Source organism: Ctenopharyngodon idella, chromosome 21, assembly GCF_019924925.1.
Source record: "Ctenopharyngodon idella isolate HZGC_01 chromosome 21, HZGC01, whole genome shotgun sequence".
Lineage (NCBI taxonomy): Eukaryota > Metazoa > Chordata > Actinopteri > Cypriniformes > Xenocyprididae > Ctenopharyngodon > Ctenopharyngodon idella.
This window is the reverse complement of record NC_067240.1, coordinates 30,118,931-30,133,471: the sequence shown is the minus strand read 5'-3', so window position 1 is coordinate 30,133,471 and position 14,541 is coordinate 30,118,931. Positions and strand designations below refer to the sequence as shown.

The 14,541-nt window shown below is 42.5% G+C and overlaps 3 protein-coding genes across 7 annotated transcripts in view; 2 read left to right on the top strand and 1 right to left on the bottom strand.

Moving 5' to 3' along the window:
* The window catches only part of acsl6 (acyl-CoA synthetase long chain family member 6), an 87,246-nt gene that overhangs the window by 38,199 nt on the left and 34,506 nt on the right, over window positions 1-14,541 (bottom strand). The gene's annotated exons all lie outside the window — the stretch shown is intronic.
* Window positions 461-3,147, top strand: LOC127503932 (paternally-expressed gene 3 protein-like). Its single transcript, XM_051878166.1, has one exon. The coding sequence runs from the start codon at window positions 2,120-2,122 to the stop codon at window positions 3,143-3,145; it is 1,026 nt and encodes a 341-aa protein (XP_051734126.1). The 5' UTR covers window positions 461-2,119; the 3' UTR covers window positions 3,146-3,147.
* Window positions 9,454-12,123, top strand: irf1b (interferon regulatory factor 1b). Of its 5 annotated transcripts, none has more exons than XM_051878168.1 (9): window positions 9,454-9,642; window positions 10,089-10,180; window positions 10,267-10,366; window positions 10,476-10,687; window positions 10,770-10,848; window positions 10,934-11,053; window positions 11,146-11,174; window positions 11,323-11,449; window positions 11,561-12,123. In XM_051878168.1, the coding sequence occupies exons 2-9, from the start codon at window positions 10,094-10,096 to the stop codon at window positions 11,671-11,673; spliced, it is 867 nt and encodes a 288-aa protein (XP_051734128.1). In that variant the 5' UTR covers window positions 9,454-9,642; window positions 10,089-10,093; the 3' UTR covers window positions 11,674-12,123. The 5 variants fall into 5 exon arrangements, with proteins under 5 accessions (XP_051734128.1, XP_051734129.1, XP_051734127.1 ...); XM_051878169.1 differs by having other exon boundaries at window positions 10,931-11,053; window positions 11,323-11,439; XM_051878167.1 differs by having other exon boundaries at window positions 10,931-11,053.

Sequence of the window (14,541 nt, the reverse complement as noted above, 5' to 3'; positions counted from 1 at the left end):
TGCAAATGAGCTGCTGCTCCCGCCCCCTTTCCAGAAGAGGGTGGAGCTTTAACAGCTCAACAACAACAAAGCTGGAGAATCTCACACAGACAAAATGAGGATTGTCAGTAACGGTGTTCAGCCTTACATTGTTCAAACCGGAGTCGACACTGATGGAGAGACTCAGGAAGAAGTTACAACTTTTAGACGTTTCTGAATGGTTAGTGGATAAATTTATGTAGTTGCTGTGGAGTTGATTCAACTCATCCACTAGCATGTGCCGTCATGTTAATCTTTTGTGCAAATCCAGTATTGAATTGACCCTCGTTTGTGAAGCAGTCCAGCGTAAAATGACGGCATGACAACAACACTCTACTACAACAACTCTTCCTCTTCTCTAAAGCAGCCCTGGGTAACTTCCACTGAAAATAAAATAAATACACTGCTCTTTTTTCTCCTCTGAGGCTCTAAATAGTGTTCAGTGCTCGTCTGTGCAGCCAATGACAGAACAGTTAGCATGCTTTGCTCAAATTTTTGCCATGGCGTTAGAACTGGTACCCCGTTGTTTCTTGCGAAAACAAAATGGCAGCACCATGGGTGGAAATATGCAGATTAAGGGGCGGATCCCCTTTCTATGTCACTAGTCACTAGGGAAGTGAAATCTGAGTGGCTCATTTTTTCACATGCTTATAGAGAAAGGCTTACTGGGTTGTCCTTTTTCTGGTTTTCTGGGTTGGTAGATGCACCGGGGACCCGATTATAACACTTCAACACGGAAAAAGTCAGATTTTTATGATATGTCCTCCTAAAGCCCTAGAGTGCATCTCAATCAGATCCCTAGTTCACTAGTCAGGGCACTGATCAGGGAGTCGGCCATTTTAAAGGGTTATTTCACCCAAAAATGAAAATTCTGTCATTACTCCATGTCGTTCCAAACCTGTAAGACCTTCGTTCATCTTCGAAACACAAATTAAGATATTTTTGATGAAATATGAGAGCTTACTGTCCCTCCATAGACAGCAATTTAACAACCACTTTTAAGGCCCAGAAAGGTACTAAAGACATTGTTAAAATAGTCAACATGACTGCAGTGGTTCAACCTTAATGTTATGAAGCGACGAGAATACTTTTGTGCGCAAAAACAAACAAAAATAACAACTTTATTCAACAATTTCTTCTCTCCCAAGTCAGTCTCCTACGCAGTTGATGTAGTGAATGCAGTGCAGGCTTATGCGTTCTACGTCCAAACACCAGCTCAGTACTGGCCGACGCTGTACACGTGAGCAGCATGACGCATACGTGACGCTGGCCAATAATAACATTAATAAATAATTTTAGTTCTGTCAGGACCACATCAAGTATGATTGACAATTAGCATACAGTTTGGATTGGCGGTATGGTTGTGTTCTGGGCAAGAACACCCTGCCCATCCCTGCAGCCTAGCATGGATAAGAGCAGAGAGAGCAGCGATAACCCGCTAGAGTATTACAGAACACAACCAACATAAGGTATGCAGAAGTCATTAATGTTCTTAAAACTGCAGTCTGTAAGTTTTACCTCTTTGTCGCCATCTCTGTTTGAAACCTTCAATTGCAGCAACTGCAATTGCTTGGAAGTATGACCAAAATAAGAATTTTCACCAGAGAATGTCATCTGAACAATTAAGTAACAAATCTCCCACTTTTGTTCTGACCAACTGAGAAAAAAAAGCATTAAAATAAACCGCACTGCCAATGGTGATTAAATCTAACGAGCACTTAGCTCATATCACATCAAACTGTGCAAATTATTATTGTTATACTTCGTTCTCAAATTGTTAATGTTAACAACATCAGCATTGCATGACTACATGTATAGTGTGTATTAGCGATACCTGTACATTTCATTTTCTGTACAGTCTAATCTCCAAATTGTCCATTTGTCATACCATACAATCCGCCATCAAAATGACAAGGTTAATTCCAGCTGCTGTGAGAAAAGGCTATAAATGATCCGCCACCTGCAACATCCTCACATGATATAGCATGGACGTTCCCAAGCCAGCCGCCCATCCGGTCGTTCCCAAGCCAGCCATCCATCCAGTCGTTCCCAAGCCAGCTGTCCATCCAGACGTTCTCAAGCAAGCCAGCCATCCATCCAGATGTTCCCAAGCCAGCCACCCATCCAGTCGTTCCCAAGCCAGCCATCCATCCAGACGTTCTCAAGCCATCCATCCAGACGTTCTCAAGCCAACCGACCCTCCAGACGTTCTCAAGCCAGCCGTCCATCCAGATGTTCCCAAGCCAGCCACCCATCCAGACGTTCTCAAGCCAGCCGTCCATCCAGACGTTCTCAAGCCAGCCATCCATCCAGACGTTCCCAAGCCAGCCACCCATCCTGTCGTTCCCAAGCCAGCTGTCCATCCAGACGTTCTCAAGCAAGCCAGCCATCCATCCAGATGTTCCCAAGCCAGCCGCCCATCCAGTCGTTCCCAAGCCAGCCGCCCATCCAGTCGTTCCAGAGCCAGCCATCCATCCAGACGTTCTCAAGCCAGCCGACCCTCCAGACATCATCAAGCCAGCCGCCTATCCAGTCGTTCCCAAGCCAGCCACCCATCCAGATGTTCTCAAGCCAACCGCCCATCCAGTTGTTCCCAAGCCAGCCGTCCATCCAGACGTTCCTAAGCCAGCCGACCCTCCAGTCGTTTCCAAGCCAGCCGCCCATCCAGTCGTTTCCAAGCCAGCCACCCATCCAGATGTTCTCAAGCCAGCCACCCATCCAGATGTTCTCAAGTCAGCCGCCCATCCAGATGTTCTCAAGCCAGCCGCCCATCCAGTCGTTCCCAAGCCAGCCGACCCTCCAGTCGTTTCCAAGCCAGCTGTCCATCCAGACGTTCTCAAGCCAACCGACCCTCCAGACGTCATCAAGCCAGCCGACCCTCCAGACATCATCAAGTCAGCCGACCCTCCAGACGTTCTCAAGCCAGCCGTCCATCCAGATGTTCCCAAGCCAGCCACCCATCCAGACGTTCTCAAGCCAGCCGACCCTCCAGACGTTCTCAAGCCAGCTGTCCATCCAGTCGTTCCCAAGCCAGCCGTCCATCCAGTCGTTCCTAAGCCAGCCGACCCTCCAGTCGTTCCCAAGCCAGCCACCCATCCAGATGTTCTCAAGCCAGCCACCCATCTAGATGTTCTCAAGTCAGCCGCCCATCCAGATGTTCTCAAGCCAGCCGCCCATCCAGTCGTTCCCAAGCCAGCCGACCCTCCAGTCGTTTCCAAGCCAGCCGTCCATCCAGACGTTCTCAAGCCAACAGACCCTCCAGACGTCATCAAGCCAGCCGACCCTCCAGACATCATCAAGTCAGCTGACCCTCCAGACGTTCTCAAGCCAGCCGTCCATCCAGATGTTCCCAAGCCAGCCACCCATCCAGACGTTCTCAAGCCAGCCGTCCATCCAGACGTTCTCAAGCCAGCTGTCCATCCAGATGTTCTCAAGCAAGCCAGCCATCCATCCAGACGTTCCCAAGCCAGCCGCCCATCAAGTCGTTCCCAAGCCAGCCATCCATCCAGACGTTCTCAAGCCATCCATCCAGACGTTCTCAAGCCAGCCAACCCTCCAGACATCATCAAGCCAGCCAACCCTCCAGACGTTCCCAAGCCAGCTGTCCATCCAGACGTTCTCAAGCAAGCCAGCCATCCATCCAGATGTTCCCAAGCCAGCCGCCCATCCAGTCGTTCCCAAGCCAGCCATCCATCCAGACGTTCTCAAGTCAGCTGACCCTCCAGACGTCATCAAGCCAGCCGCCTATCCAGCCGTTCCCAAGCCAGCCACCCATCCAGATGTTCTCAAGCCAGCCGCCCATCCAGTCGTTCCCAAGCCAGCCGTCCATCCAGTCGTTCCCAAGCCAGCCGTCCATCCAGTCGTTCCTAAGCCAGCCGACCCTCCAGTCGTTCCCAAGCCAGCCACCCATCCAGATGTTCTCAAGCCAGCCACCCATCCAGATGTTCTCAAGTCAGCCGCCCATCCAGATGTTCTCAAGCCAGCCGCCCATCCAGTCGTTCCCAAGCCAGCCACAAAACTGTTCACACTTCTTTCTAATGATGTGATCAAACCAACTGTACGAAATATACAGTTTTTCTCAATTGCTAACACACTATAACTGTAAACTAAAATGTTTAACACATTTCATCTGTTTTCCCACACATTCCAACTTCCTCAGTGTTTTCTGCAAAGCACAAAAATGCTCTCATTTCGCACAGGGTTAACCATGTTCTCATTCAGAAAACACTTAATGTAAAAATCTCAAGAGTGAACTCTGTGAACTCAGATAGCACACATTTATCCATGTGTAAACATAAAGTAGCAAAACTGATGACACACCAATCAGAATCTCAGGATAATATAAATAGGGCCACATGTGATAATGTGATTGGAAAATTAATCCTAGTGGTGGGAGACAAAGAGGAAGAGGAGGAGGAGGAGAGGAAGTGGAGAGGAAAAGAAAAATGAAGGGGACGGGGTCAAAGGACATTTGTTCCTGATGAAATACAAAACACTATAGTTGACCATGTTCTTGTGTAGGAATGACCATGAGGGAAGTTGGTCTACAGGCTCATCTACAGGGTTTTTACACATACTGTATAATTACAGTACACCAGCAGTCCTTTAGATGAGAGAACTTTCACTGTTCTATGTCCAGTAAATACTGCAGCACATGTTGTACACCCTCAAACTCAAAACTCTCAAACTGATTTGGAGCAAAGTACATTTTTATCACTTTTGCAGAACTGCCTAGGTGAGGGAGAGAAAGTCTTGTCAGAAGACTGATGAGAAACTGTTATGGCAAATATGGTCATTGCCAGTACTGCAATGCAATTTGGCCAAGGTATTGTATTGCAATTCCAAGTTCATGTTTTCATCTACTGTAAGAAGTGTAATGAAATATTTAACATATGTCTGCTCTATTTATGTTGTATACTGTAATATACATTGAGCTGTAAAATGATTCCTGGTTGTCAAAACAGGTTTTTGTAAATGCGTTATGAATTGATCTCACTAGCGTGTAAGACTATGTTGTGTGTGTGTGTGTGTGTGTGTGTGTGTGTGTTTGAGGGCTTGCGTGTTGATGTGTTTTAAAAATATAATCCTATGATAACAAACGAAGGACAAACACGGAAGAACATTTAAAATGTCTAATATGTTCATCACGTACACGAGCACTGGTCTCTGAAGAGACGACACGCGTCAGATTAACACAGAAACAATAAAGCCATAGTTACTTTTTTGTCCGTTGTTCTTTGAATTTTCGGTCTTCTGATTATTAGAATAATTCATCATGTCGCTATTATGATCAGACGTAAGGATGAATCAGTGTCCTTATTTGCACATATATTTTATTTGAAGAAGACGTGATGAAATATGTGCGCGTACACGGTGCTGGTTCATGTTTAGAGGAATAGATTATATATGTCTATAAAAACTTGAAACGCTTACTTCAGTCCGTATATGATCTATCCACGTGACGAGTGTTGTTAAACTCATCGCGTCGCTCCACAGCTCTCACGCGCGCTCCGTGTTCTTACATGTTAAATATTGTTACAGTGATATTTCTCACGTGTTTGTAGTCAAACTGCAGCTCTAAATGCATCACGGGGAAAATGCAAACAGCACTTTCGTGGTACTGAGGAGACATACACTTATATGTGCCTGAAGGACATCAACACAGATGAACAGGCAGAATGGACATCTCAACAGAGCAGTGCTTGGATTACAGTTTTTCTCAATCGATTTGACACATTTCTCCAAAGTAATGTATGTAACTGCTCTCAAAACAGTTAACAGTGATCTAAACACACTCATACCTTAGTCAAACAGTTCAACTTTACTGCAAAATAAAGCACTGCATTTTTTCTAGTAATGCATTTATTAAATACTAACATCAAAACTACAGGCGTATTGTCTATTGATTTAGAACATTTTCAGCTGTAGATGTACAAATACACTAACGAAAATACACGTTTATTGTAATGTTTTTCCAACAGGTTTTGTTATATGGGTCATTGACAAATAAAGCTTCAAAAAAGGTATTTTTTACAAATCTTTTCAAAACTGATGAAATGCATATTGAGTCATGAACAATGTGTTTAAACAAGTTTCAGTTGTTACATAACATTTCATTTTTTTTTTCTTAAATTTCTCTTAAATTCAAATTGCTGTGCAAAGGTTTTCAATGATCTCAACTGCTTTAAAACAACTGATATTTATAAAGTTTGTTTATGTATATTCAAACATAAAATTATGCCAAAGTATTTTCATTTGAATTTTTCTCTTTCCACTACACTCAGCTCTTCTCCTCCTATTTACATCCTCCTCTCTCCTCATATGACCTTCCTTTATCTGTTCCACTCTTCCTTTCCTTCTCATCACACCCTTCCTCTACTCACACCACCACATTTACACTTACACCTCTTTATTTTCTCCTTCTCTTGCATATTCTTCTTTTCTTGCTCTAATATCCATTTCATACTTTCCCTGTTACATAATGAAATTGTGATAAATGTGTAAACATTTGCTGTGTTGTGTGTATTATTAACCAAGCAGTTATCATTTTGAGGCTCATTGAAAACATATCAAGTGCATTTGATAATATGACAAATTCCAGAGTTTTGTTTATTGTGTTTGGACAAATGGTACGTTCGTGTAAAGCCAATAAAAAAATGTTTTTTTCTGATTTATTAAAGTTTTGAATATATGAACTATTATGAAAACATTTGAGAACTTTGTGTGTAGTGTTTTGAGAAAATGGTTCACATGATTTGCAATTTGTGTGAAATGAATGAAAACGTACATCTGTTTAGGACAATCACAAAGTGTTCAGATCACTGAGTTAACTGCTTTGAGAAGTTTGGAGAAATTTGTCAAATCGATTGAGAAAAACTGTAACAGAGTTCATTCTGCATGAAAATTAATGAGCCGTTTGTGATGAATAAATGCAGAAAAGTGCTCAGAAACAGTTGATGTCAGCCCGTTCGTCCAGCCTCGATGGAGCCCCGGCAGCCAATCACCATCCAGATCTTGCCGGTATTGCGCAGTGACATCAGAAGCCGTGACATTGCTCCGACTTTGCTTTTCAAACTGAAATTGCTCTAGAAAAATGCAAAAATAACTCATTTCCAATTATGGATAAACTTCATGAGTACATTTATTGTTTTCAATGATGTGCAGCTCTTACATATCTGTTCACATCTCAAAAAATGTGTTTTGGGGTTTCATGACCCCAAAGAGAAAAACTGTGAGCCAGTTCGGAGAGCACAGGTGACACATGCTCCGAATGATGATATGAACAATGATAGAAACAATCTGAGAGGCAGAGGAGGAAGAGAATGTGTAAGAACAGGATGAGGATGAGAAACATCAAGGCAGGATCCGGCACAGCAGAGGGTTTTTCCCATCATTCCCTGTGACAGAGTCCCGAGGCCGGACCAGCATGAAGACGTGATGCTGAGGCCGAATGAATCTCTCATTCACTTTGATTTTATAGTTGCTCAACTTTTTTGAGTGTAGGCCTACTGTAACATGCTTTTCATTTAGAGTTTTCTTTGACCTTTTGGTCTTTTGGACTACTGTATTACAGTATACAAGTGCTGAATACACCGAAATTCAGTACTTTACAATATTCAGTACAATACTATAGCCTACTTGCAGAACATACAGTAAACAATATATCCACCTTAGCTGCGATTACTATAATATTTTTATGTAATTGCAAATTTTGATTACCGTATACAGTATAATTTCTGTAACTAGATGCTCAGGATGCTGTTCTCCATTTTAGTGTCTAATGGATGATCTGTAGTGTTTATACGACTGACGTGTGTATGATTTTGAGCAGACTACAGGTGAAATGGTTTTGAGGCGATTGTTTGAGTCAGGGGTTTTGTGAATATAGTTTGAAGATTTGGTTTTGTGTTTAATGTTGTGGGAAAATGAGTGAAGGTTTCAAGAAATGTGTCTTAATTTGAAAAACTGTAAGATGTGTGATCATTACAGAAGAAATGCAAGCAAGCCTCAGCCTTTTTACAACTTCAGCCTTTTTGTAATCTCATTGTCATTTCTTTGCGTAGTAAATGCGACCTGCTATAATAGAGTCTGACAACACTGGAGAGAGAGAGAGAGAGAGAGAGAGAGAGAGAGAGAGAGAGAGAGCATGTTTCAGCATGTCGGATGATCACATTGATCGGATCTGACAGACTCCAACAGGCTTTAAGATCTGACGGCGGAGTCTTGGGTTTCGAGGGGAATATTACTGGACGATCCTCGGGAAAACCCAGGAATTCACGAAGCAGAAACTCCGCAGGAAAACACCGCCTCCTCCCCGCGGGACACGCCCCCTTACGTCACATGCTGAGCTGCAGAGGGAGCGCGCACATATTACCCACACATTAGTGTATTCATTATCTTTACTTTACAAGCTTGTCATTGTGGGTTTATCTGTAGGCTACACATTTCTCTTTGATAACAGTTTCTTAGTTCTGCACGGACTGACATGAACATTACGTTTCAACTTGTTTTAAAGTAGTAAAACTAAATGTTTTGAAGCAGTTTATCATCTCGAATCCACTGCCCGTTTTGCTGTTTTAACGCATCTTGCATGAACTGAGCTAAAGCCTGAGCTGCCATACATTTCCTGACAACAAACACAATACTAGATTTAACAAGCAAACAAACAGAAAACATCTTTTAGCGAAAGCAGCACTCGACGATTATGAAATGATCATTAGCTTTAGGCTGTCAGTCTTATTCCTTGAACATGAATAGAAATCTCGAAACCTATAATTCCAGAGATCACGCATGCTATTCCAGAACTGTCACATTTCAAAACACCCAGACCTGGAGCTGTTTCTTTGAAACGGGTCTCTTACAGTAAGGCATTTCTGCGCGCTCGCGCCCCCTACCGGCGCAAACAGCGTTTCCCGGAAACCCACTGACTTCTGTCACGGACTGAGTTAACCCTGGCACTCTGCACTTTACACTCTATCCACAATGCGTTTAACACAACGACACTCATATAACTTACCTGTCGAAAGAAGACAGTTAAGTTAGGCCTATATGAGTAGTTAAATGTAGGCTTTTCACATTCACAGTAACGAAGAGTTGCTGCTGGGGACAGATTCTTTGCACTTATGAGCCTACATATGATGCATATAATTATATATTTCTATCTAAAAAAATTGTCAGCCCATGAGGTGCACTGTGAATGGCGGTAATTAATTGTTGATTACCGTGACAACAATACATTAATGTCTTTGTGTTTGTGTGTGTGTGTGTGTGTGTGTTATATTCTGCTGTGGTATGTCGAGGGCGTGTGTGTATGTTTATCCAATTGTCTTCCGCACGTAGTTCGTCTATCTCATAACAGCATGATTTCTCGGAAATCAGCCTGGCTGTGCTGAGAGCGGCTGGCTCCCTGTGCGCATGCGCGGTCTGTTGAGACTATGTCAGCTCACGGGAAAAGTCCCCACGCCACACTCTATATAAACTGACGCGCGCCTTCGCTGTGTACAGTAAACGAGAGCTTCTCTAGACGAAACTTAATCTGTAGTTCTGAGAGTGGATTCACGCCTTTACAGGAGATACTTTTTTTTTTTGCACTTCTCTGATTTGGAGTCAACATCGGATTATACTGTAAGTGTCTATGAAAATTTCAAACGTTTTATTGCATTTATTGCAGTTGCTTAGAATATATATATATATATATATATATATATATATATATATATAAATAGAAATTGTTTATGAGACACTTCACTGCAGGCGTAGAGGGGTGCGGATTTACTGGAAAAATAAATTAAAGTTATATTCTGATTATTTAGATTCTTGTTTGTTAGTAATTGATGCAAGTTAAAGGGAATCTGCAAAAATGTTGCAAAACAATGACAAAGCATCAAATTTGCATAGATTGTACAAAAAGAATAAATATTCTGAATTTTGCAGCGTAAAATCAATCCGCTCGTTTCCTGGTCATGAACTCTTCTACGCGCCTCCCTTCACTCGTGCGCGCGCGCGCGCGCGCACACACACACACACACACAGCAGATGTGAGAAAATAATTCTTCTGTCTCTCGCTACAGAAACCATGCCTGTGTCCAGAATGCGCATGCGCCCCTGGCTGGAGAGCCGGATCGACTCCAACACCATCGCTGGACTCGTGTGGGTCAACAAGGTAAAGCAGAGATGCAGCGCTACACTAAACCATCTAGATAACTGTCTCAGAGGTCAGAGGTCTCATGGATTTGCAAATGCTTTCAGGAGGAAAAGATGTTCTCCATCCCATGGAAACACGCCGCTCGTCACGGCTGGGAGGTGGACAAAGACGCGTGTCTGTTCAAGCAGTGGGCGATCCACACAGGTGAGAGAGCACACACACACACACACACACACACACACACACAAACACACCAGCCGCGCTCACGATCAGACGGGACATGTGCTCAATCTGCTCTGATTCTGCTCCTCAGGTAAATTCAGGGAGGGAGTGACCACACCTGACCCCAAAACCTGGAAAGCCAATTTCCGCTGTGCCATGAACTCGCTGCCGGACATCGAAGAGGTGAAGGACAAGAGCATCAACAAAGGCTGCGGCGCGGTGCGAGTCTACCGCATGCTGCCCGCCGTGAGCAAGAAGAAAGACAAGAGACCCAAGGGTCGTGACAGCCGGAGGCGAGTGAAGGTGAGCCGAGTGTGTGCATACAGGTGTAGAGCGCGGGTGTAACCGCTGACAGTCCCACTGAAGATGTGTTTGTGTCCTTCAGGCTCTGTCTTCACACGTCAAGAAGGAGGAAGTGCACGCTGACGAGATGCAGGAGCCCACCATCGACAGCACCATTCTGAGTAAGAGACGTTACTGGAGTGAGTGTGAGAGGTGAGATGCTCAGCTAGTACAGAGTATTCATCAGGTCTCTCCTTCTTCCAGCAGACTCTCCCAGTCCCGCCATGGACACCTCAGATATTCCCGCGTGCGAGGAAGTCGTCGGCCCGGACAGTTCGAGCGGCCTGTACACCAGCAGGTTCCAGGTGTCGCCGATGCATTCGACAGGTAACAGGAGCTCACGTCTGCTTTCAGCCATTTTCTTGAATTGAATTGATTGCGTGGTATTCATTGCGTGTTCTCTTCATCTTTCCCCTCAGACTTGGAGGATTACGAAGCTATCATTGAGGTGAGTGTCAGATCTGCTCTGTGTCTATTGTGCTTGTTCATTGACAGGAATACCCCGTTTTATCTCAAAGTGCCTGCTATTGGCTCAGATGTAATCAAAGAACAAGCAAAACCCAGTCACTTACAAGTTCTGTGTTTTGCTCTTGCAGATTTCACGGCAATTGGAACGTGACACACTGTTGCTACAAAACGGTGCCTTTCCAAAGGGGTTCCTGGCCAATGAAGTAGGCACATCAGAGTCTTTGAGTCCACAGAGCCATTGGAGTGTAAGTTCAGGTAAATGACAGTGTTGCACGAGCAGTTAGTAGAGCCTCAGCACGTGCAATAGTGCAGACGTTCACTAGTCTTCTGTGCAGAAACTCACGTGTCTTTCTCATGTCTCTGCAGGAGAGGAGCTTGAGTTTCGGCTATACACAGAACTGAGCCCGGAGGAGTCTATCTGCACCTACACAGAGCTGATGAACAGCAGCACCATCACACCGACCATGTGTCCTCTCTGAGAGCATCAGACTCTGTCTCACGGACATCTTTTACTCATGGACAATGAACTTCAATCCACAGACTCAACCTCGTACCTCAGTCTCATTCGGCAGGGATCACCCCTGCCGTTCGCTCATTCTTCTGGATATCTGCTGTGTTCCTCTGAACACGATCCGTCATGCGGGAAACAGACGAGCTCCGCGAACACGAGGATCTCCTGCAGCTGAACCCAGTGACGGACTGTGGCTTTGCTTGTACAGCTTTGTAACCTCATGTAATGTGAATTGCACTAGTTCCGTTATGTGCTCATGTCAGGGTTTATCAAATATATATATACATACATACACACACACACACACACACACATATTCCACATAACAAATGAAGCTGTTTGTATGAGTATGGGATGGGGTTCTTCACTGTACATATTATGTAAATATTTATTTGTAATAAAAAACAAAATGAATTTATTTGCTGTTGGTCATGGTTTCTTGAGCAAGAAGAAGTGCATCATGAATCTATCCTGTGAAGAAGGTTTGTAGCACACTGTGATAAAGATTACATGTTTAATTTAACATGTTACTTGCCATTTCTTTTTTAATTAATTGTGAAATTTACTAGTAATTTCTGAGAGAAATATTTTCAGTGCAGTTTCTCCTTTAAAGTATGGAAGCTTGTTTCCTTCAAGGACAAAAAAAAGGTAAAAGCACCATTTTAGTCTCACAATTCTGATTTATTTCTCGCAAATCTGACTTTTTGTCTTTTGAGATATTTTGAGATATAACCTTGGAACTGCGAGAAAAAAAGTCACAATTACCTTTTTTATTCTGTGCCTTTTTTATTCAAGCTTCCATATTTTAAAGGGATAGTTCACCAAAAAAATTATTTTGCACATTGAATGATCTGCAGAACACAACAGATGATCTTTAAACAGCGTCTCAACAGATTCTAGCTGCAAAAAGGACAAAAAGGAAGCGCAAAGTTACTCCAGCGGTTTAATCAGGTCACATGACTCACGAGAACATGTTAGAGTCTGCCTCCCCTTGTGAAAAAGTGCACCTAATTGTATTGAATGTGCACTTGTGTACTTCATATTATAAAAATACATTTTTAAAAAACATAATGAGGTGGAGAGACTGACACCGTGGTGTCAATCAAACTGTGTCTCTCTGAATGGCTGTGGACTTCAGCAGGAGGATCTGCACCCGCTATCATCGACGGGACCCCAGTGAGCATCTCTGAGGGCCTGGACTCACATTCGAGCCCAAGTTAAAAAAGCCTGAACGACTGAAACCATCTGAGACTACTGAGAAAATTCCCCTGGAATCCTGAAAACGTTCTATATCAGGCCTGTAGAAAGTATATTGACTGCATTGCATCATGGTACAGTAAACAGCTCAGGGTCGTAAAGCCCTTCACAGAGTGCTGCGCTCAGCTGAACGTCTCCAGAACTGATTCACTTCAGCTGATGCAAACCTAGGGCTCTCTTACGAAAAAGAAGCATACTTCAAGTTCATTTTATGAAGTATACTTAAGTAATGTTCAAGTATATCTTTAAGTATACTTTATTTAATGGTAAGTATACCATTATCAATGTACTAGTAGTAAACTTGTAAGTGCACTATTTCAATACTTGGGACTAAATTGGCCCACTTTTTAGTATATAAAAGTATGTGTTTAAGTGTACTATAAATGTAACAGTAGTAAACTTTGAGTATACATCTAGTTTACAACTACGTTTCTCATTTGTACTGCATCTGTACTACAAGTGAACTTATACTGTAAGTATGCTAGTAGTTTACTATTTTAATACTTGTAGTATTTTTTTTAGTTTATGAAAAGTGTACTCTCTACTAGTTTAGTAGTTTTATACTGCAAGTATACTTGTGAAGTCTTCTTTAAGTGAAGATCATACTTATAGTTTACTATTTATATATTATTTTTGCGCTTTAAGTATACTACTAAGTTCCTATTTAGGAATTAATTTTTTATACTTGAAATATACCTTTAACTGTACTTTAACTCTTTTCTTTTTAAAAACATTTTATTGTAGCTTCATGCATCCTTTTACTTACAACACTTGAATGTGGGTTTCATTCAGAGTTTCATTAAAAAAAGCAACATTTTAAGCAAAAGCTGAGAAAATCATGTTTTTGTCAAAGACTTTGTCCGGATCTGATTCAGAGCGATGATCAAACACAGACGGAGTAGATCGAGTCCATCAACACCTCAAATCTTCACAGTTGTTAACCCTTCCTGGGTCGACGTTTCATTCAGTAACACTACTACAAGCCAAGTGTACTTAGAATACTTAATTATATTTTTAAGTATATCTTGATCAAAAGATTGAGTACAAGGTCAAATATACTTAGGCTTTTCTGTCAGTATAAGTCAAGTATACTTAAGTGCAATTTTAAGTATATATCTGAGAAGTACATAACACTGAATGTATACTTTCTTATTTTTAGTTTTAAAAAAGTATACTAATAGCACACTTGAATAAACTTGTCCTCAAAGACGCCGCCCACCCTGGGAATGGACTGTTTAGTCTGCTACAGTCAGGCAGTGATGGCTAAAACAGAGAGCCTGATGAGGATCTTCTTCCCTCAGGCCATCAGACTCTGAAACATGGACATGAAAACACTTACAGTCTGTGCCAGTGTACACTTACTCTGCACTTTATGTTGAGTTCATCTATGCAACTCATCCTCCCTGTTAGCCTACTTTCCATCTCTGTACATTGCCAGTGTCATTTTAATATATATATATATATATGAATTTCTTTTGTATTTAATTTTGTATTTAAAAAAAGTATTTGTCTGTATTCTCTTTTTATTGCAGTCTGCAGTATGCCAGACCTACATTTCACTGCTTGTTGTATATTAGAT

Coding starts and splice junctions, on each gene's coding strand:
- LOC127503932 (XM_051878166.1), top strand. CDS start 2,120: ATGTTCCCAAGCCAGCCACCCATCCAGTCGTTCCCAAGCCAGCCATCC.
- irf1b (XM_051878167.1), top strand. CDS start 10,094: ATGCCTGTGTCCAGAATGCGCATGCGCCCCTGGCTGGAGAGCCGGATC. Junction 10,367..10,475: donor GCAGTGGGCGATCCACACAG/GTGAGAGAGCAC, acceptor TCTGCTCCTCAG/GTAAATTCAGGGAGGGAGTG. Junction 11,054..11,145: donor GTCGCCGATGCATTCGACAG/GTAACAGGAGCT, acceptor CTTTCCCCTCAG/ACTTGGAGGATTACGAAGCT.